At 35.0% G+C, this 24,971-nt stretch overlaps 1 protein-coding gene across 18 annotated transcripts in view; it reads right to left on the bottom strand.

The window, feature by feature from the left end:
- Window positions 1-24,971, bottom strand: part of WDR7 (WD repeat domain 7) — a 439,870-nt gene that overhangs the window by 143,733 nt on the left and 271,166 nt on the right. For all 18 annotated transcript variants that reach the window (XM_058277785.2, XM_071208567.1, XM_071208570.1 and 15 more), the window contains one exon: window positions 21,976-22,197. In XM_058277785.2, the coding sequence (XP_058133768.1) occupies window positions 21,976-22,197 (222 nt within the window). The remainder of the gene's footprint in view (window positions 1-21,975; window positions 22,198-24,971) is intronic.

Raw genomic sequence — 24,971 nt, 5'->3', positions numbered from 1 at the left:
CTTTTTTTTACCAGGAGGCCCCAGGGATTGAACCTGGGTCCTCCATAGAGACAAATTCTATGGTAGGCCTCTCAAAACTCACAATAACACTAGCATAACTCAAATCAAAAAACATTTATGGAAAATATAATTAGCTCATTCTAAAGGACCAACCAGAGAATGGAGTTTTAATGGTCTGAAAGTTTTGATTTATGAGACTATTCTATGTCTTAGAATTATAACTATATACTGGACCAGTTATCAATTTACAGAAGCTCAATTCCATATCCACCTTCCCCTCTTACTGCTCATAATACTGGAACTGGACTCTATAAATACGTACTTTACCATCTATTGGAATGTTAACCTTTGCCAGTAGAGGACATTGGAGTGACCCTACAATGGGAAAGCAGGAGAAAAATACTTCCGTTCCAAGTGGTTCTAGCTCATCCAATCCTCTGACAGTGATGGGCTGTTTCTGAAGAACTTGGGCTCCCATCCCTCCAGCAGGTTCAGGACCAGCTCCAACCTGCCCACACTCACAGAGTGCCCTGTCTGTCCATGCCCTATGGCAAGTTTCTTCACCACCCACAGGCTCTGTGGTAACCATGCCCTTTGAAGTGGTCTAACCCAAGCCTTAGGGGGAGACTTCTTCTCGTTCCTTAATGATCCATTTTTCCTCACCCACGAGGTAACAGCTGCTCTTTTGAACCTGCTATTTCTACACCTCTAAGTCTGCTGCTTCTATTTTCTACTAGTAAGCAATTCTTTATATTAAAATTTCCCAGTTCTGATAACTGTTTCCTACCTGATATACGCCCCCCTTCCTACCAGCTTTCCTTCAACAATTACGATGAGTCAAGATCATACTATCCCAGAGCAACTGCTTTTATTACTCTGGGTGGAGACAACTATACAGTTTTTATAGTCTCCTAAGAAGGTGCTAGTTCCTCCTTTCATCATGAAGTAGTGCATTTCAAACACTGAAAGAGCTCTCTAGTGCCCAGCTGAACTCTTGTTATGAATGACAAGATAAAATTTATTAGAGTGAAAATTTACTAAAATGTCTAAATCAGAAATCAAACCAACCACAAAACTATATATATGTATATATGGATATGTGTGTACTTATATATATATTTATCTCCAATGAGTTCAATTCAGAGATCACTTATTAATCATGACTCTAATCCTATCTGCTTAAAGGAAAAAGTCTTGAAGTTTTGAGGGCATAAATCAGATAGCCATCATCTAGACACAGATAGACACACATACCTCAAAACAAAGAAAATATTGAAGTCTCAGGAATTATTTCTGAAATTACTTGTTTATCAATGTGCTAACACTTTTTCGGCAGAAATGAAAAACTCAGAGATTATATGATGATGAAAAACTGTAAAAACAAAATGCATTTAGAGATTACATGATGATAAAAAATTGTAAATACAAAACGCATTTATTTACTATGCATTGGATCTAGTCAAGCTCAGGTTTAAGCCTGTACAATTTAGAATTATTTTCCCCTTCCGGCAATGACCTGTCAGTCTGACAGAGACCTGGCCAGCAGTGGAAAACCAGCAGCCTGTAGGCAAGTGGAGGCAACAAGTCTTATGCTTGTGACATAGTATTGCAAAAGAGCTGCAATCAGTTACTCATGTTTAAAAATCAGTACAAATCATCCACTCAAGTTCCCCAGGTGTCAGCAGAGACAGTGGCCCAGCAGCTGCCTCCAAACACCTCCCTGGACTCATAGCTCAGCCCTCCAGGCCCCCACTCCAAGCTCCACAACTCTCATGGTCATCATTCAGGAAACATAGCGGCAATCCCAAAGTCCTTAATGGGTTCTAAACAAGGATCACTGCCTGCTTATACTGAGGCAGGAGTTCTTGGATTTGGGGCTGGGGTATTGTGATGATTTGAACAATCCTCAGTTGGGAGGCGGTGTGAGTATTTCTGGAATGCCATTCTTTTTTAACAGCATTGCAATTTTTTTTAATGTTCCTCTTAAGATCGACATGAAAAAAAATCCAAGCATTTTCCTCTTACATGAGATATTTTATTACCCTAGAGATACTAATAAGAGAAGAATGACTTCAAGGTTACAACCATAAGGAAATGCATAAGAGGGTGAAGCATGAGTCAGGTGTCTGACAGCAGGTTAAACTGTAGTTAATGGCAAAAACTGTTGAATATAATGTATACAATGTGTGCAACTTTCTACAAATACAACCCGGTCCTCTGCAGTTGGTAATTCAGTGCATTCCCACAGATAACAGCCACTTGTACCAGAGACCACGTAGGAGCTCTAGGCCCACACACTGGAAGAATGATACTTCACAGACAGTTCTACAACTGAAAAAAATATTTTCATAGAACAAGGAGATAAAAACACGACCATTAAATTCACTGTTTCAGAAGGAAACTCTTTTTAACAGTGAAATACAAAAGTAAAGTTAATAAAATGGAAGCATGTTGTATTGGGACCTAATTTCAAAGAGTAGGTTCAAGGAATGGAACAATTAATTGTAGTGGGTACTTGGAGAACAAAAACAACTTAGAAGTGTAAAACAAATGAAGCCTTAAAAAGTTCAGGCCTGCAAAGCAGATCACACATGTGAGAAAGACACTGAGCTGTGTGTGTTTGTGTACATGTGCATACATGCAGAATGCACATACGGAGAGGCTGCTGTCTTCCAGGTCTGTGTCCACTCCCTGCCTGCCCAGTCCCTTCTGTTCTGTCTGTGCCTCTGGGCCCTCCCCAGAGTGTGGCTGAGTGTGGATCTTACTGTTCATATGGGTTGCAAGTTCTCACTTCAAAGACCCTTTAAAAACAATTTTTTTTTCGATTTTTAATTTATATAGTGATATGCTGACTTAAGCTGTCTTGAAGATAATTCTGTTGCAGCATGGAGGTAGCTGGATACTTGAGTTCTTTTGTATCTCTTTTCTTGTTGGCTGCACTAATCCTTCCTGAGGTCATCTGTGATAAGGGGCCGCTGAACTATATCCCCCCAGCAATGAGTTGGTTTTTTGTTTTTTTGTTTTAGGAGATAATGGGGATCAAACCAGGACCTCATATATATAGGAAGCAAGCACTCAACAACTTGAACTATATCTGCTCCCTAGGCCTAAAATTTTTTTTTCATTGTTTGTATCAAAAATATTTAATGAAGACACTTATTAAAATAAAACCAACAAAAGAAATAGTAATACAGTTTTACTGGTTTATATTTCATTTCATAAAGTTGACACACTGAAACTCTCCTAGCACAATGTCCACACACCTAGTACTGGATGAGCCTACAGCTGTTTCAGTAACTGAACAAGACAGGCAAAGAAAGCGGCAGCAGTGGAGGTAGTTTGGGGAAGAGGGAGAATAAGGTTATGAACTTCGAGCTAGAATTCCCCAAAAGTGAGGCTGTGTCCTTCTCAGAGCATTAGAGCATTATGTCAGAGGGGAGATGATGTGGGTATACTTAACCTTGATTACTTGGGTAACTTTATAGTGGAGAAATCCAGTTTCCTTTTGTAATTGATAATACGTATCTTGAGGGGAGAAACCTTGAGTCGGCTAATTTACTCATTTTCCCATTCATCAGTGGATATGCTTGCACCCGTTATTACTGTGGTTTACACTTAATAGAGATTTCGTATTTTCCTCATTTTTCTACATTTACTAACCAGAATTCCTTGGTAAGAAAAATTCCAAAGAACTGTCCCTTTCCCCTCATTTGTTTATTGAATGATATTAATAAGGACTCATATATTTATTCTATGGATTATGAGTCCATAACATATTTCATATATTTTGTTCAAATTGTTCCAGTTTTGGCTATTGGAAGCACCTTCAGAGTGATCCCTGGTCCTTCTGATGTACCCCCATCTATTCTAGGCTCAGTTCATGTTTCCTGCCCCAGATATGGAATCAAACACTTGTCCAGGGAGTCCTGGAGATCTGAGCTCTAGGAATGCTCGTGGCTACTGCACTGTCACTGCTCTCAGATTCTTTCAGTGGATATGGCTAGGAAATATCTGTATGCACACTAACTACACATACACATATATCTAAATTTATTTCTATATTTATCTGTAAATATATTAAAAACCATGAGTGCACACTGATACCGCCAAGTTCATTCTAACCTTTCCCTTTCCCCTTTAAATAGAAGAACCATTTTTATTACTTTGGTGAGTATTATTTTAGACCCTTGGATATATACTATTTACTACAAAATTGGATGAAAGTACACCATTTTTATACCCCTTATTTTCTTTGGTTCAATAGCATAAAGGTAAAGACTGAATATCTGACTCTTTAAAATGAATCAAAAAAGGTAAAAAAGAAACAAACTGAGAGAATATTTGCAATATATATCCTTCTAATAAAAATTTACCAATAATGGACAACAAACACAAACAGGTAATTCATGGAATTACTAAAAAAACAAACAAATAGTAAAAACAAGAAAACCAACCTAAAAAGTTAAAATACAAATTAAAAATAACAATAGGTATCTTTTTCATCAATCACACTGGCAGACAGAAGAAAGACTATTAATATGCTCAGAGTTAAAGAGGTATAGGAAGTAGATAACAAAAGATGAAACTAATACAACTAGCTTGGAAAGTAATCTGGCATATTTATCCAAATTAAAATAGGGATAGACTTTGACATGGGAATTTACTTCCAGGAAGTTAATCCTCAAAATATTCATAAACACACACAAGCACACACAGAGTAATACTCTTATATCTCTAATAGTAAAAATTAGAAACAAACTAGACAGTCATTATGATGCTCTAAGGCATGTTTTGTTTATTTGTTTTTAAGTTTAACTGTTTGGGGTTTGCTAACTTTCTTGAACCTGTAAATTTCAGTCCTTCACCAAATTTGGGAAAGTTTTAGCCTTTTTTTTTCAAATAGTTTTTCTGATACATGCTCTGTCTCCTCTTCTTCTGAACTCCAAAAGGTCCCTGTGAGGCCTTTTAAAATTGATGAAAGTAAAGAAGATCTAAATAAAAAAAGCAATATACTATCTTCATGCATTGGAAAGTTCAATATTGTTAAGAGGCCAATTCTCCCCAAATTCATCTATGGAATCAAAGCAATTCCAGTAAAACTTTCAGCAGGATTTTGTTCCCCCAGAAACTGACAAGCAGATTTAAAAATGTGTATCACACTGCAAGTGACCTAGAATTGCCAAAGCAAATCTGTAAGAGAAGAACAAGTTGGATGACTTACGCTACCGATTTCAGTGTTTTAAATAAAGCTATGGTCATCAACACAGTGTGGTATCTGTGAAAGAATAGGTCTATAGATTAAGGAAAGAGAAAGGAGAGTCAAGAAATAGACACAAACATCTAGGATTAAATGATTTGAAAAAAATGAAGTGTTTTCAACAAATGTTGCTAGAACGACTGGATTTCAGTATGGAAAAAATAATTAATCCTTATCTAAGACCATACTCAAAAATTAATTCAAATTACGGTATACATTGGATGTAAAGCTAAAACTCCCAGAAGAAAACACAGGAGAAAATTCTTGGAAACTCTGGAGTAGGCAAAGATCTCTGAGATAGGACACAAAAAGCATGAACCCTAGAAGAAAAAAAATTGATGAACTGTACTTCATTGAACTTAAGAGATTTCTTTTTCTTTGAAAGATGCTGTCAAGATAACCAAAAGGCAATCCATGAATGGGAGAAAATATTTACTATGCATATTTATAACAAAGGTTTTTTGTCTAAAATATAAAACAAATTTTTAAAAACAAATTATTAATATAAGGGAAAAAAGCCTCAAAACTTAAAAATGGGCATAAGATTTGAATAGACACTTCACCAAAGATACAGAATGACCAATAAGCACATGAAATATGCTAAACACCTGAATTATTAAAAAATGCAAATTAAAAGCATAATCAGATACCATTATATACTCATTGGAAATGTTTAATGTTAAAAAGGATTGACAATACTACATGTTGGTGAAAATGTGAAGCAGCTGTTAATGGGAATGTTAATGGTATAACCATTTAGGAAAACTGGCAGTTTCTTAGACTTTCAAAATAATCCAGGCATTCTATTCTCAGGTATTATTCAAAAACATATGGTTATATAAGGACTTGCACAAATGTTCACACCAGCTTTATTCACAATTACCAAAAATGGAAACTCACAGTTTCATTCACCTGTGAATGGATATAGAAAATGTGTTATAGGCGGCAGACTTGGCCCAGTGGTTAGAGCGTCCGTCTACCACATGGGAGGTCCGCGGTTCAAACCCCGGGCCTCCTTCACCCATGTGGAGCTGGCCCATGCACAGTGCTGATGCACGCAAGGAGTGCCCTGCCATGCAGGGGTCTCCCCCGCGTAGGGAAGCCCCACGCGCAAGGAGTGCGCCCTGTAAGGATAGCTGTCCAGCGCGAAAGAAAAGTGTAGCCTGCCCAGGAATGGTGCCGCACACACGGAGAACTGACACAACAAGATGACACAACCAAAAGAAACACAGATTCCCGTGCCGCTGACAACAACAGAAGCGGACAAAGAAGACGCAGCAAATAGACACAGAGAACAGGCAACTGGGGTGGCGTGGGGAGGGGAGATAAATAAATAAATCTTAAAAAAAAAAGAGAGAATGACCTTTAAAAAATAAAAAATAAAATGTGTTATCGCTATGGAATATTATTACCAAAAAAGGGAACAAACTATTGAAACATTCAACAAAGTAGATGAATTTCAAAAATCATTACACTATGTAAAGAAGCCAAATAAAAGATGTCTGATTCCAATATATAAAAGGCACAATAATCTAAAGTCACTAAAGACATATCAGTGGTTGCCTGTGACCCACAGGCAGAGCTAGGAAAGGACTACAGGACAACATTGCCTGCAGATAAAAGAATGTTCTCTCTCTTGATTATGGTAGTGGTTTCACAGGCATATACAACTGTCAAAATTCAATAAAGGTGGCAAGAAAAAAAAAGTCCATATTTATTCTTCCCCATTTTTTACTTTAATATCTGTTTACTAACTGCATACTCTAGGCTTACATTTTTTATTAATTTTTTAACAGATGAAAAACAACACAAATATATGTAGTATATAGAATTACAATTCAAACACCTTTATACCCACAGCCCTATATAAGAAATTGAATATTACCAAGACTTAACAAGCCCTTTTGGTAGTTCTTGAAATCCCCCAACTTCTTCAGTAGTCCTTTCAGGATAATCACTGTTCTGAATTACGTGGTTAACATTGCCTTGCTTTTATTTTCTACCACATACATTTGTCTCCCTTATTATAAAATGATTTTTTTTGCATGCCTTTGGACTTTGTAAAAATAAAAATGTTTCATTATTTTTTCATTTACTTTTTTTGCTCTGCATTATTATTTATTCAGTGGCTAATGTACATTTGTGCCCATTCCAATATTTGCTATGTGTAAAAGTTTCTCCAGATGTAGTAAAAAGTCGACTCACAAAACAGTACCAAATTGTTTTCCCAAGTGACTAAACCAATTTACACTTCTACAATTAGTGGAATTTATTGCTCCAAATCTTCACCAGATTTTGATATTTTCAGATATTAAGCTTTTTTTTCAATCTGATAGGCGAGGAACAATAGCATTGTTGTTCTTTTAATTTGCATTTCCCTGGTAAGTACGTTTTCATAGTGTCCATTCTGTTTCCTTTCTGTGAAGTGTCTTTTCTATCTTTACCCATTCTCTGATTATCTATTTGTCTTTTTCTTTTTAAGTTCTTTGTATAAATCGGTTTAACAATTCCTTGTTAGCTACCTATTACAAATACTATTCCCTCTTTGTGGCTTTAATTTTTATTTTCTTTAAGGTATATTCTGATGAAGAGAACTTTGAAATTTTAATGCAGTTAAGTTTATCAGTATTTTCTTTAAACTTTGATTGGACTTACTTTCTCTTTGTTTAAGGAATTCTTAAAGATATTTTCCTATATCATCTAGGAATGTACCTTTCACATTTAAGGTTTAAAATCTACATGGAACTAATTTTTTTTATGGTGATGGGAAATTAGGAATCCAATTTCATTATATTTCCTAATGGATAACCAATGAAATTCCTATCATAATTAAAATTCTATCTTCTAGACCTACAAGGCTAGATCCATATAGAATCAAATTCCTGTGTAAGTGCAGAACCATTTCTGTGCTGTCTATTCTGTTCCAAAGGTCTTTTGGTCTCCCCTGGACCAAGATAACACTGTACTAGCTACCACACATTTTAAAATAATTTTTTATATAAGGTAAGATAAATTCTCCACCTTGTTCATCTTCTGTGTGAGTCCCACAGACTTTCTTAACTTACTGAGCTTTCATATAAATTTGACAATCAGTATGTAAAGCTCAATAGCAAAAGAAATAACAAAAATCCTACTGGTATTTTGCTTGGAACTATATTGAATCTATAAATACATTTACAAAAATTGACATCTTTATGCTATTGAGTCGTCATTTCCATAAAATCATATATATCCCTATTTATTTAGGTCTTGTAAAAATTCTTTCAACAACAGCTTATAATTTTTTCCATAAAATCATTGCATATTCTTTGTTAGATTTTTATGCCTAGATATTTTATATTTTTACAGTATTGGTTTTACCTATACCTACCTATCTCAAAGCATTATACGGAGCATTAAATGAGTTAATATCTGTAAGGTGCTAAAATAGCTGGAATATTGTCAGCACTATATAAATGTTTACTGAATAAAACAAAACATATATTCCACTTATCTTTGGTATGTTAATTTTAGAATAAGTCTAAGTAAAAGAACTCTATTAAGACTTTGATTCTGTTTATGTAAGATTTATATATTATTTGAAAGATAACTCTCAGACTTTGAAATCTAATGAAGAATGCCCTGTAGGTTTTCAAAACTATAGGGGACCAGTTACTCATATTTCCCTCCCAATTTCTTCTTATGGTAATGCAAATGGTTATCCTTTGTCTGTCCCTTTGCATATTGGAAGCAGATAAATTACTTTGTAAGTTTCAGAGGTCTACAGCCAGATGGGACTTTGCCTCAAGACAAACTATTTCTTTAAACTGATTATGATATGATTTTGTACTTAGCATTGCTAACTGAAAGGATTTAAGGTTTTTTGAATATTGTAATGTCTTTTGGGAAATCAGAGGGTGGAGTGGGGCAGACTGAGATTATTTATGAATTCCAAAAAGAGATACTCATTATGTTTATAAACTGTTCTGTTCCTATGGGCATGATCCCCTTTGACTATTAGATTCAGCTGAGACATCTGATTAAATTAAGATTAGGGCTTTGATTCAACCATGTCATTCGAGTGTGACTCAGGATTGAGTTCCAGCCCCCTTGGTGGGCTGATAAAAGAGACTCTCACACAGAAGTAGACACGCAGAGAAGATACACAGATGATCCTGTGGCCCTGTGAAGAGAGATGAGCCTGACAGTTAACAGCTGACCTTGTGGAGAGACCAGAGCAGTGAGCCTGGAAAGAAATAAGTCCTGGAAAGAGAGAAGAGACTTATGTCAGCCTATAGCTGAGATGAGAAGCTGGACCCATGGAGCTTTTAAGAGGAAGACAGGAAGAGGAAGAAGAAGCCCCAGAAGGAGAGACCAAGCAGAGACCAGCAATCACCCTGCTTCAACATGTGGTAACAGAGTTTGGTAAGGAAGTAACCTTGAGATGGACTCTTTAGGGCCTTGTGACTCTAAGCTTTTACCCCAAATAAATACCCTTTATAAAAGCCAACACTGTTTTAGTACTTTGCATCAGCACCCACCCTGGGCTGACTAAAACATTTACCATATGTAATAACACAATATCTGCATGTCTAACTGAAATATTATTTTATTTCTCTCCGTAAGATTTTGTAATTTCTTCTGTATTTCTTAAGCTTACTCTCAGCTCTATGACTTTATTTGGCTGCTATACTAATTGAGATCTTTTTTTCTTTTTTAATGTCAAGCATCTATTTATTTTAATTTATTTCAATTACACAAATAGCCATTAATGTAAAAACCAGTTAAACAATACACAGTGTATCTAGCAAATTTCTCCTGCCCCCATAATACCTGCAGCTCTTCCAAGTGGGAGCCATTGTTAATAGCTTGCTACTTAATTTTCCTGATGTTGTTCTGTTTATTCAGTTATATACACAAAAACAAATTTTTCAAAAATAAATAGTATTAAATGATACAGTTATAATTTTTATAAATGGCCAATATAAAAAATATTACTTTTCTTAATAAGTATTTGAATTGTTTCTATACCAGGAGATCTATGTTATTCTTAACTGATACATACTGTTTCACAGTATGGATATATCACAATTCATATAAACGTTCCTCTACTGATGAACAAAATGTAAGAATTTCAGCCATTAAAAACAATGCCTATAAATGTTCAAGAATTCCTCCAAGAAAAAAAAAAAAACAACCTAGAAATAATATTGTTGTGTGAAAGGGTAGGCATATTTTAAATTTTGGATTGTTATATTATTCTCCAAAATGGTTATGATTTCTTCAACAATACATAAGAATGTTCACTTTTTCATATTTTTCAAAACCACTGGATGTCATAAATCTTTAATTTAAATCAATTTGTTGAAAATTGCATCTTTGTTATTTTGAATTTCTTTGATTAAGTAGATTGAGCATTTGTTGGCATCTGCATTCCCCTCTGGGGAAATGACTGCCATAGCCTTTGCAAAACATTTTTTTCAACTGGGTTGTCTATCTTCTTCCTCCTTTTTATTTTTTAAAGGAAGAAATTAGTTTATTAGGTTATAGTCTTTAAAAATGTTGATTTTCTTCATTTTTTAATTTTGTTCACTAGTACACATGAGTTTCCAAATATATAATCATAACCTGTCTAGTACTTATAATGCTTGTTTGTTGTTTTGCTGCATTGGCTAAAATGTTCATGCTAAAGAACAGCAGTGTCAGCAGGCATTCTTGCCATGTTCCTGGTTAGAAGGTGTCTAATGTGGTGCAATCAAGGATTATGTTTTTTAGTTTCAACTTAATATTCTTTATCATGTTAATGAAGTTTTCATTGTTTAGTAATAGCCCATATCTAGAAAAGATTTTGAATTTTTAAAATGTCATTTTTTTTAACTTCTGTTCAAATAGTCATGTAGATTTTTTTTTCTTTGACCACATACTTTGTGTACTGGACAATATTGTAACATACAATAATTATCCAAGTCTACTGATAATGTACATTCAGAGAGACTGGCAAAGTCATCTAGGAAGTTACAAAGAAAAGAAATAGGTACAGTTAAGTTGAAAAACTCCTCAAAGGCTATTTTCTGTATAACCACTTTAGAATACAGTAGTATTCATTGAACAACATTCATTGTGCACATACTACATGCCTGAGAGTGTTTTTTGTACTTGGGAAATACCAGTCAATAAAACAGACAAAGATCCCTAACTTGATAGAGCTTAACATTATAAATAAACTATGCAGAATTTTAGAAGGCGATAAAGCCCTTTGGGGAAAAAAAGGCACAGAGTAAGATACAGGGGGCTGGGTGTGTACTGGGGGTGGAGAGAGTAGTTCGCAGGATTAAATAGGGTGGTTTGGACATATCTCATTGATAAATTTAAGGAAACCCTTCTAAGAAGTAAGCAGTTAGCTGAGCAGGTATCTGGGGGAAGAGGGTCCCAGCAGAAGGAGCGCCTGGTGTGTTTGAGAAACAGTGGGAAAGTCAGTGGAACATGCAAGATAGAAAGCAGTAGAAGAAAAGTTAATTCTCACAGTGCCTTTGAGGCCATTGTGAAGTCTGGTTTTTGGACCCATGCAGAGTTTCGAGTCAATAAGTGATATGATCTGACTTAGGTTTTAAAAAAAATCACTATCATGCTTGCTATGTTGAAAATATACTAAAACGGGCCAACAGTAGAAGCAGGAAGACTCCTTACCCATAACCCAGGTAAGAAATGAAGGTAGTAAACCAGAGTAATAATAGTAGAGGTGGTAAGAAGTAATTGAATTTTGATATTTTTTGAAGGTAGAGCCAAGAGAATTTCCTGATGGATTAGATGTGGCATATGAGACAGAGAAATTAGGGATGACTCTAAGATAACTGGAAAGGATGATAATCAACTGAGATGGGTGGAAAGATTAAAACTTCTATTCTGAAAAATGAATAATTTCCAATTTCCAGAGTTTGTATGATTTTCTCTTCTTCCTTTATCAGCAATTTCTTTTTTGGAAAATACAATGTGATGCTAAACTCCAATTTCTAAAACACAAGAATCAGTGCGTCTGTGACTGAAAAGTAGTAGCTTTAAGGGCTCAGGCAACCACAAAGCCATCTCCATGGAACCTTACGGCTCTGCAGAACATAATCGGAAAACCAAAGGAAATAGTGCTGTGTCTATTGATTCAGATCCTCGAATGCATTCGGATCCTCTAATGGACTCAGGCTCTGGCAACTACCAGTTGAAATGGGTAGCACCAAGAAGTTCACCTGCACTTAATGTATGAGCATGCAGGTCAAAGTGTAAAGAAATAAAATAGACTTGAACTCCCTGTCATTCAATAGAGTATTGGAAATTGTGTTTTCTCAGGACATGGCAAGGAATCTAAAACAAGTTTACAAAATATTTCTGTTCACTGCTTTCCGAAAGCTTACTAAGAGAACCTTTAAACTGCATTGTGCAGTTTTTGAAGGGGTTAGACTAGATGTTTTCCATTGTTCCTTCCTGATATAAAATTGTTTGAAGCTATAGAAACTTAAATAGGTTAATTACAGAGATCCTAGGGCACACTATATTAAAACATGCAAATGAGGAGGAACCATTCTGCAGAGCTGTCAGATAACTTCAGACCAAGGTTAATTAAAAACCAGAAATAGGAATGTCCTGTGCAAGTAAGAAAAAAAAAAAGATTGCCACTGGCAATACAAGGCTAAAGCCTATCACTGAATCCACTACTCAGCATATGACAAAGAATCAAGGAAATTAAAAACCGAACTAAAATTAAAAACTAAATCAAGTTAATATATACTTTGGAAGTTTGCAAAAAGCCTTATACCAATGTAGCAGCACATTCTGACCAAAAAAAAAAAAAAAACCACTTATTAAGCCTTGGTGCTAGTTAAATTCCTATAAGAATGTAGATCTCAAACTGTTGCACATATTATATTTAGTCACAAAAGTAGTTTCATCAGTCATCTCAAAGCCCTTGTACATTAAATGGCAAAAAAGGAACATGAATAAATTTTTCAAATTACTTATGGTATGGTTGGCAAACTTTTCTATAAATAAATAATGACATAGTAAATATTTTTGGCTTTTTCATGCTTTATAGTCTCTGCAGTACCTATTGAACTCAGTCATAGAGAATATTTAACAAGTAGGTGCGGATGTCTTCCAATAAAACTTTATGTATAAAACAGACAGGGGGCCAGATTTGGTCCATGGGCCATGGTTTGTCCAACTTCTGGTCTACAGTACAGCTATATTTAATATAAAACAAGTCTACAAAGCTGAACATGTGTGGAGAATGAGTTAAATGTAAAAATAGTGCTTGCATGGTGAGCTGATATTAGGTACCCATGGGGAGAGGGACAAAAAAATGATTGCAAATTGAAGTTATACTTGGAGAACAAGGATAGGATTACATCATCAATTCAATTAGGGTCTATAATGCAAGTGTCAGATCTCAGGAAAAAAATGAAAATCTGCTATATAAAGTATTATTTACAAGTAACAAACAAAATGAATAGTCAAAATTTCCATCTGATCTGATATGTATAACAATGTGGCCAAAGATAGTATATTTTTATATGAACCCTTGGGAACTAATGTGTTTTACCACAAGGAGTGGGAATCAGTATATGTAATAGAAGAGAAAGAGAACAATATGAGTTTAGGAAAAAATACATCTAGATTTGGATGTATTCAGATAAATTGGAAGAAAGTAATTTTTATTAAGTATCAGTTTACTCATCTATAAAATGTTGATAGTAAAACCTACTCTTAAGGTTCTTAAGATGAAAACAAACAGATTTTAAAAATACATATAAATGTCCTAGTACAGAGAAGACGCTTCAAAAAGAGCTATTTCCTTTCCTTATTCCCCTAAATATTTCTAGTGACAATTACAATAGATAACATTTATAAAGCACATATATGTCAGGATGTTTTCTAAGTGCTTTACATATATTAATTCACTTAATCCTCACAGCAATTCTAGAGGTGGATGCTATTATTATTTCCATTTTTTAATTAAGGAAACTGTGGCACAAGGTATTTAAGGCCATACAAAAACTAAGTGGTGATCTGAATCAAACCCAAGTAATCTGTGCATTAGAATAATGAAATTCCAGTGAAAAAGTTGAACAATCAAAAGACAGCTCTGAGAGTAGTACAAATATCATTTATTCACTCTGATTGGTCTATCTCTTCCATTTGAAAATGTAAAGAAAATTTACAGTTAGTGCATTAAGTAGTTTAATGACCAGAACTACTAGAGAACACCCAATTTAAAATAACCATATAGGACTCCCTGTTCTATGGGTTTTCTCTACCCCTGACTATACACCAAAATTACATGTGAAACTTTAAAAATAACACAAATGTTTGAACCCTACCCCCACCCCCTGACTTTCTGAATAGGACCTCCAGCATAAGGTGCAGGCACCTGTATTTTTAAAACATTCCACATGTGACCTTAGCACATAGCCAGAATGAAGAATTGCTGTTTTACACACAATAGATTTAATGGCAACAAAGTCAAGTGGCATAAAGGACCAGGATGATAAAAGGTAAAATTACAAATGAGAGGTGGTGGTAAACAACACGGCGTCTTAAGTTAGTGTACTGAGAAGAGGAACTAACAAGGTGAACAGCAGAGTAGAATTCAATTGGGAAGGTCAGATTACTTCAGAGTGCCAGGACAGGTTAGAAACATGAGGGAAAGTAAGCAAAAAGGCAATGGCTATGGCCATGGCAGCAGCAGATGACTGTGTGTCAGTGGTGAAAATAGCCATTCTCTGATCATTGCTTATCCTAGCAAATGGCACCTATGCTTTCTTATCCTAGCTGTACTTTTTTTTCATAACTTGCAACTACCTCTAATTTTGTTAACTGCAATTCAATGACTTTGTTCTAATTTTCCCAATAAAACATTTGAGATTTGGCTTAACTTTCTGCAAAATTTAGGAAATAAAATCAAATAAGAATACATAATAAAATCAACCTCAACTAATATTAACATATTCAGTAAATAAAATATGCATGTTTAGAAAGCATGCAGAGCATTTGGGAATCATTTTCACAAAAGTAGGCTATAACAAAATAAAATCAAACATAGTACCAGAGCAATATAAAACTCTAAACAGAGGTTCACAGAACTAAAATATTCCTTAGGTAGCATCTAATTGAGGCTTCCATTTGAGGTATTACATCTGAACTAAATATGAAAGACACAACTCTATACTTTTAAAAAAAATCATAATAGATAGGCAATTTATTTTCCAACAAATTCTTGCAGTGATTCTTGTCCATTTTTATCTGAATGACTTTTTTTTTTTAGAATTTGATGAAATCTGTGAAATCCTTTTTCCAGAACAAAAATACCAAGTCACATAGCACTTTCTGTGTAATGTCAGTGAGAACATGAAACTTGGCGAGCTTAACAAACCATTTGTATTTGCACAACCCCAGCACATTTCTAAATGAACGATTCAACAGATGTTCCTATTAACAGGTACCCTAGTACGTGCTGACTTGCCCCTCTCTTACTTATAGCACCACTTCCAAATCGTATGCATTTATAATACAAGAAGGCTGTATGAAATGCTGAAAGATATACTAGTTTAGAGTTGGAAAATAGGTGCTTGAGTTCAGATATAGCACCTTTTTAGCAGTTTGATCTCAAACATTTAATTTATGCCCTCAATTTATTTTCTGCATAATGAAAGTTCAATCCAATTTCACAACTCTCTACTGAATGAGTTGGTAGTATTGAGCAAAGCTTTAATTTCTATATGTGGTAAATTATGATAGAATTAGTACTTAGAATTTGATAGGATTGGAAGATTAGTGAGATAGTACACATAAGGTACACAACAGAATACCCGGCACAGAGTAAATGCTCAATAATTAGCTATTATTATTAACGTGTCCTATGATGTGCCAAGTGCTGGATAAAAATACCTGCCTTACAGGGTAATAAGAGATATGCAGAGAGGTGGAATAAAATGGGTGTTAAGTAACTGGTAGTTTCTTGCTTTTTTCCTGTTATGAGAGAAGAGGGAATGCGGACATATACAAGTTAGTAACACGCTGTAGTAGAAGTCTTGGGAAGCTGCCCATATCCTCTACTTCAATACTGAAGTATTCACTCCCCAGCTCTTGAGAGTGTTAATGGCTGTGAGCCCTCTGTGTGAGTTGTCCTAGGATGAGGAGCTGCCTCACCCGTTTCCCAGGATAGCCCCCATCAGAAGACTGATTAACAAGGTATGAAGGCTAAGCCCTGAGCCCCAATTCAGGACAACACACAGGGCCAACCCAGCTCAATTGTTTCACAAGGATTGGCTTAGGTTTTCTATGCATCTGAAACACAATTCAGCTTCTACCACTGCCCAAATCTGTTTCAGTCACTCTCCTAAAGTGATCTGAAAAGATTCCTTCACACAAATCTGTCTCAAACTCTTGCAGTCCAAGGAAAGGACTTTTGATACATGCCCAAAGTAAAAAATTTAATGAGAGATCATGGTGGGATTTGCCTCTGAGGTTTCAGCATAATTCCTCAATTATAAAATGAAGGAAGAGTCAAATGAAAGAATAAACTAAATGACTTATACAATACTATTCTAAATAATGTCTTCAGATACTCTAGTAATGCCACATTTGTGGATAAGAAATGAAGGTGATGAAGAAGGTGAATTTCCTGGGAACCTTTCTAGTTCACTTCAGGGGCAGAGATCAACTGGACCTAAAAGGGGGTTTAAAAGACAATAGTTTCCACCTTTTATTTCGTGCAAGAGAAAAACTGTGACCAGAGAGAGTCTTCTCTTATCCAAGCATACAAAGTAACAGAGTGGCCTAGTCTAAGAATCTCAATCTCCAGCATCCTTCAGTTTTGTCTTCAATATGTGATTTAGACACTTTATGTAAATTCCTACAAAAGATTCATCTATATTCAAACATAAGTATAAAATTTTATTAGAAAATAGGTCTGACTTTGAATTAGGTATCATTGTCACTCTTCCCTCTCATTAATGTGAATAATTGACATGTGACTACATTATATGTTTTCTCTGAATGGCCCTACAAGGAAGGTTATATCTCACTATCTATACCTCTAACTAAATTAGCAATTAAAATCCATCAAATATTGTATCTTAATGACCTTATCGCAAAATGAGGATAATAATTATCTTATTCAACAGGATCCTATAAAGATTAAATATTTAATGGTAGTGAAACATTCTAAATGCCACATAAACAAACAACATGGCAATACATATAGCAGCGTCTAGCATATTAACATTAGAACAGGTTAATATTATACATGACAGAACTAAATGAGTCCCACTAAGACACAGCATATTTAGAGACACTGACCATTTATGACCAGGGAGTACTAGAGCAAGATTTAAACTGATAAATATAAACTTAATCAAGACAATCCAATTCAAATAAGAAAGGTCTTGAAAATCACTGTGGTAGGCAAATTTACTACCAAGGAACCTAAGACTTTTCAGGAAAAAAATAGGAAACAGGAATAAAGTAAACCCAAAGTTATCTTTAAAACCTTTGATAATTTTAAAATAAAATAGGATGGCATAAAATGTGGAGAAAATATCAAAAATATTTTACACATTTAAATTGGTACTAAAAGGTATCAATCATTCTTTTTTTTCTTAGAGGTACCAGAGATTGAACCCAGGACTTAGTACTTGTGAAGGAGGTGCTCAACCATTGAGCTACACCTGCTCCCCCAATCATTTAATTCTTTTAAATTTTCCTTCCCCTTCCCTCCTGACCCCTGCCATTTTTGTTCTCTATGTTCATTCGCTGTGTGCTCTTCTGTATCTATTTCTCTTTTTGTCTTCTCGTCTTTCTCCAATCATTCATTTTTATAAACTATTCCTTGCTTGCAAGAAATGTCTCAGAATCTTTCCATCCTGAGTTTTAATGAGAGAATCATAAATATAACTTGTTAAGAAGCATTGCTTTTCCCTTTCCCATATCTGATCCTTTATCTAAAATGCTCAAAGAATAAACTTGGATCTAAAACACTTAACTATTTCTAATGTTTTACACAAATCTTATTTATCTTTCTTAGGAAAGCCAAAGGTACCATGCAAAAGCGCCTCCCCAGCTTACAGTGTGGTGCATGGTATCCCTCATGCAGACACATGTTTTGGCAGCCTTTACATGCACCTCAGATCCCTGTCTTTTAACATAACAAAGAGCAGTATTAACATCCTGTATTTCCTTTATGAATTCTCAAGACATCTTTATAAAAACTTTTATTTCTAGTCTACCACAGTTTTTCAAAATTCCCTCTTTCCTCCTAAGCTTTGTTTCCTGCTCTTCTAACTACAGTAGAATGTAACAATTTGCAGGTGAAATTATTACAGTTAAAAAACATTCAGAAGCAAATCACAAATACGAGAGTTTTGTAAAGATAAATTGTGGTTGGAAAAAGAATAATAGTATTAGTTAAGATAACCAGTACAATGTTAAACTAATATGCCTAGTAACCAGTCAATGGCATGGATGGGATGAATATTTATGAAGCTCCTACATTTATATCCAGATATTTATACTGACCTATGGGAAAATTCCAAAGGAAACAGCATATATGTTCATTTTCCTTGCAGGAAAGTATAAAACGTAAAAGAATAAAGTTGAGAAATTATGCACAACATGATAGGCTAAATCGGTGGTCTTCAACACAGGCACCCCCTATATGGAAGGAAAAACATCATGTGTACGCTATAGGCCACAGGTAGTGGTTAATAGTCTGATCATGTGTTTTCAATCTGTACCAAATGTTCCACCACAATGTAAGGTGCAGGTGGAGGGGTGATGTATGGGAATACTGCACATTATGCATGACTGTTCTGTAAGCGCACTATTTCTGTAATAAAAATAAGAAATAAAAAAAAAATAGGTACCCCTCTTCAAATAGGAGCACATTAAAACTTTCCAAGGAATAGTTTCAAAAGTAGGAGCAGTTCTTAAGACAAGGTAATTTAAAGGAATTAATTTCTGGATACTAAATTTGCAAATGACCTCCTTCCCTAAAACTATAAAGGTAGAAATTTTCTCTCTTATATGAAAATATTCAAGGATATAAGATTTCTAACTTTTAAAGGAAGGTTTGTTCATGTTTTTCTATTGACCACTGATACTCTTTAAAATAAGAGTGACCACAACAATTATATTTTTACAATATTCATAGTATCCTCAAAATTACATATTTTGCAAATATTTAAAGTTACTATTAAGTTTTAGCTGTCAACATAACATCTTGCAAGGGTTTAGATATTTCTCAATACTCATTAGTGAGATGGTGAGGAAAAAGGCTGAAAGCCACCAGACTAAATCATGTCAAAGTTTCATTCACCTCTGATATTCCAATACCAAGATTCCAAGAATGACAACATACTTAAGTCCTGGGCTGTGTGGCATGACATAAGACAGGTGAGTCTAATCAAATAGACTTGTAGCAAGGATTGGATCTGAGCAGGATTTTACTAATGAAAAGCAGGGTGCTTGAAGAGCTTGAGAAAAAAATAAAACAAGACATACTTAAGACACAGGGTAACCAGCAGTAGTGTTTTGTAGGTGAGGGAAAGTAGATGTGGCAGCTGGAGAATGGAAAGGGCATGAGTTTTCAGATTACAAGTAGCTTGAAATCAAGTTCAAGTTTTATTACTTTCTGGCTGAGCCATTTTGGAAGGGTCTTAATTTCTATTTTGAATTTCAAATAAGGAAATAAAGGAAAAAAAATACTTTTCTGAATTATATATGTTAGGGATTTCTCCCTTTTCAATGGGGAGCCATGGTTAAATACATGGGCTCAGGTACCAACACTGCTATTTCCCAGAAGTCTGCTCTCTGCCAGGTTAATTAAACCTCTCTGTACCTTACTAGCCTTATGTGTAAAATGCAGATAATGGAAGTACCAACTTTATAGAGTTATTATGAGGGCTGAATGCATGCAAAGAGCTTAAAATATTTCTCAAAAGAGTTAGTGGCTTTATTGCTGTTGGTGGTGGTGGTATGCTATTATTCCTCTCTGGTTCTCAAGGGCAAGTAGAAACCAAGAGATTATCAACCATTAGTATGTATTTGTTAAGTTAGGAATCTTAAAAAAAATTAACAGAAGGGTCTCTAAGTCGCCTGGAGGGCTTTAAGAATAAAAGTTACTACTTTGCTCCTTGGTTTATAGCAAAAGTATGTGACAATGGTCCAATGAAGTTCCCTGCTGTCATAACTAACAAAGTAACTGCCCTGGATTGATTGCACCACGTGAGTTGTGACCCAGGCTGAGTATCTGGCCCTCTTGCTGGGGTCTTATATAAACTGAGAACTGGATGCAGAAATACACAGAGAAACACAGCTGCCATTTTGACCCTGCCAGGAGAGAGAGGGGACTCCTGACCACCTACAACTGCAGGAAGACAAGAGAAACCCCAAAAGGCAGAAAGCAGGCTGCCCTTATGCCCTGCCATGTGCTTGATCTCTCACAGCTGAGTTCAGAGAGAAAGCATCTTTAGATGCTAGAGAAAGCATGTGCCTGACTGTCCTCAGCTGTAATGTGGTGAGTAAGCATCTCTGATGATGCCTTGATTTGGACATTCTCCATAGCATCAGAACTGTAAGCTTTCCCCCTAATACAGTCCCTTCATAAAAGCCAATTTGGCAAACTAGGAGAGTAACATACATCTTTTCCTTGTTTAAACCCAAAGACCCAGAAAGTACATAGTATTTTGTTCTACCAACAATACATTGTAACGCATTTGGAAGGAATATATTTGATCCTTAAGATGATACAATTTGTTAGAAATGATTTTGCAATGTGGGAGGAACATTTTGGACCTTGCCTAAAGAGTTCCAACATTTAAGTACCAAAGATCCCTTACTAAAATAGCCTTACGTATGATTAAGGTACCAGGCTCAGAACCCACAGCAGCAGTATGATCCAGGCCCTGTGAGATCTGATGTAAGGTTTTACTCATTTAAAAACTGTTATTGGAATTTTAAAAAACTACAGTAGTAACTCATCATTCATTCTTTTAAAAAATTATATATATTGAATATATTATATATATTAATAAAAAGTTACAAATATATATATAAACTCAAAGAAAAAGCAGGAATTCCAATTCTACTCCTTACTTTTCAAAGCACATTCAAGACAAGTTGCAAAGTTTCTCAGAAATTATTTTAGAAGTTATAAGTTTCAATGTGAAACTTGGATTTCCTAATTTTTTACTAGAATCTTGAACAAAAATGTAAAAACACAAGTCTCCCAAATCTGTTATTTTTTTAAAAAGCATATAAAAGACCATGTTTTCATTTTTAAAAAGCAGTTCGGGGAGCAGATATGGCCCAAGCGGTTGAGGACATGCTTCCCACATGGGAGATCCCAGGTTTTGGTCCTGGTGTCTCCTAAAAAAAAAAAAAAAAAAGAAACAACAAGCAAACAAATGAAAAAACTAACTCAGAGGAGCCAGTGTGGATCAGGGGTTGAGCACTGGCTTCCTACATATGAAGAACCAGGTTCAATTCCTGGCACTGGTACTCACTCAAAAAAAAAAAAGCAATTTGGATAACTGTAACTTAAAAACAAGGTGTCAAGCATATTGAATTGCTTTCTAGCTTCATTTATGCATTCTAGAATAACTAAAATTCAGAATATATTCAATTCTCTAAAATTTTGTTGACAAATAATACGTAGTGAGAAGCAGTAGATCAACATTAAAGATTTAAAAACTTACAAGTATGTCTGGCCAGTGAGTAGTTAGAGCCACCACTAGTCAAACCAAATCCCTCAGGAATTTGACTTGAGCTTCGAGGTCTGGTCAATAGTTTAGGAGGTTCAATTTCAGCACCAAATTCAGCTCCTATCACTCCTAGTAAAACAATAGCAGTAGCTTGTTTCCGTCTTTCCTCATAAGATGTGGAAACTTTTTTCATTTGCGGGACACTTGCCAGGCAACCTGAAAGCCAAAATATAAGAATATAAATTAAAAGAATACCAATACATAAAAAAAGTAAGACTTTTTAAAAAATAAGATTTAAAAAAAAAACATTCAAGGTTGCTCATTCAGGAAAGAATAGTCTTTTCAAAAAATGGTGCTGGGACAAGTGGTTATCTACATGTAAAAGAATGAAGTTAGATGGTCACCTCTTTGAGTAGACAAAACTAACCCAAAATAAATCACAGTCCTAAGTATAAGAGGTAAAACTATAGAACACTTAGAAGAAAAAATAGTTGTAAGTCATGATCTTGCATTAGGCAATGATTTCTTAGATATGATACCAAAAGCACAAGCAATTAAAGAATAATAAATTGGATTTCATCTGCATTAAAAATTTTGCACTTGAGTGACACAATCAAGAAGGTAAAGACAACCCACAAACTGAAAGAAAATACTGTCAAATTTATCTAATAAGGGGCTGTATCCAGAATTCATAAAGAACTCTTACAATTCAATAAAAAGAAGACGATCCAATTTTTAAAATGAGGAATTATGTGGATAGACATTTCTCCACATAAGATATATGAATGGGCACTAAGCACAGGAAAAGATACTCAACATCACTAGTCATCACTTCACATCCATTAGAATGGTTATTCTTGAGGATAAAGAGAATTTGGAACCCTCATACATTGTTGGTGGGAATGCAAAATGGTACAAATATTTTGGAAAATTGTTTGGTAGTTCTCCAAAAAGTGAAACACAGAATTACCTTATAACCCTACAATTCCATTCCTAGGTATCTACCCATGAGAAATGAAAACAAATGTTGACACAGAAACACGCAGACAGATGTTCACAGCAGCATTATTCATAGTGGCCAAAAAGTAGAAAGAAATTAAATGCCCATCAACTGATGAATGAATAAACAAAATGCGATAAATCTACACAATGGAGTATTTTTTATTCTTTTTTTTTTTGCTTATTATTTTTTCAATTTTTACAATTATTTATACAATGGAGTATTATTCAGCAATAAAATGGAATGAGGCAATGATACATGCTACAACATGATGAATCTTTAAAACATTATGCTAAGGGAATGAAGTTAGTCACAAAAGACCACGCATTTAATTTCATTTACATGAAATGTCCAGAACAGGCAAATCTACAGAGACAGAAAATAGAATCAGTGGTTGCCTAGAGCTGGAGGGAGGGGCAGATGGGGGTACAGGGAGTAGGGGTGTGGAAATAATTAGTGATTGCTAATGTATACTAGGTTTGGGAGGGTGATAAACATGTTCTAAAATTAGATTATGGTGATGCATGCATAACTTTCATATACTAAAAAACAATGAATTGTACATTTTAAGGCTGATTTTATAGAAAGTATCATAATAATAAGGGGAGCAATGAGGAAATCATTCCTAACACATAACACTGCTTTCTAAAATTTCCTTTTCCAACCTTTCTCTTACTAAGGTAGTGTGATGGTTAGGCTATTGTGTCAACTTGGCTAGATAATTGTGCCCAGTTGTTTGGTCAAGCAAGCATTGGGCTAACTGTAATACAAGGGTATTTATGGACTTTAGTCACCATTGACTATACTGCAATGGTAAATCATAGATAGCGGGTTATAGTTACATCAGTCAGGGAGATAGCCATCAGCAATAAGTGACACTTAACCCAATCAGCTGAAAGCCTTAAAAGGGGAAGTGATTCCAGCATTGAGAGAGAATTTCCTAGCTCTTCTTTGGACAGCCAATATCTACCCGAACTCGTCAAGAACCTTCAACGGACTTTCACTGCATCACCTGATTACAGCCTGCCTGCAGAACCTGGACTTGTGCATACCCACAGCTGCGTGAGAGACTCTTATAGAATCACACACTATTGACAGATATCTCTTTGTTGATTCTGTTTCTCTAGAGAACCCTGACTAATACAGATATTTACACTTCAATTACTCTCCTAAAACTTTCCTGAGACTTGATCCTTGGCTCCATCCTACCCCCTTTCTGGTTGTACTCCTTTCTAGAAGTAGTCTATCCTTTCCTTTTTCTTTGCCATTCATTTTATGTTAAAGAATACATAAAATTATAAGTGGAGAATATAAAAACGACATACACACAACTAACATTATAAAATCTTAATGTTTTTCCACACATTTCAGATTTTCTATAAAGTAATGAACTACTAAGGATGCATTTGAAGCCCACTGTGCATTGAGTCTTAACCTCATTCCCTCTCCCCTCCTATCCTATATGTCACCATATAACTTCCCACATAAAATGTTTTTATCTATTGATATAATCATATCAGTGTTATTTGAATATTACATTAATATCAATACCTTTTCTAGCCTTGAACTATGCTTGTACTTTTGGAGTAAACTCTGAATGGATGGATGAATGGATAGTGACAGACAGACAGACAGGAAGATAGGCAGGCAAGCAGAGAGACTCTGAACTAAATTTGCTAATAGGGGTTTTTGGACATCTATATCCATACATGAGATTGGTTCATGATTTTCGTTTCATATATTATACCCATTGGGTCTTAGTACCAATACTATACTAGTTTAAAAAAAAATAAAGTAACTTTCCCTTTTTAGTCTCCCCACTCTATTCTTTGAAAACAGGTTGATAAAACAAGGATAATAGGATTCTTCACAGGACCCATGCCTTAGTGGAGGCTGTAGTAGTGGGAGTGAGGATGGAACAGAATGGAGAGAAAAATTTTTATTACGAATTCATTTTCTTCAATATTAATTTTCTTCAATAGTTATCTAA

This window comes from Dasypus novemcinctus, chromosome 16 (assembly GCF_030445035.2).
Source record: "Dasypus novemcinctus isolate mDasNov1 chromosome 16, mDasNov1.1.hap2, whole genome shotgun sequence".
NCBI lineage: Eukaryota > Metazoa > Chordata > Mammalia > Cingulata > Dasypodidae > Dasypus > Dasypus novemcinctus.
This window is presented reverse-complemented; position numbering and strand designations above follow the sequence as displayed.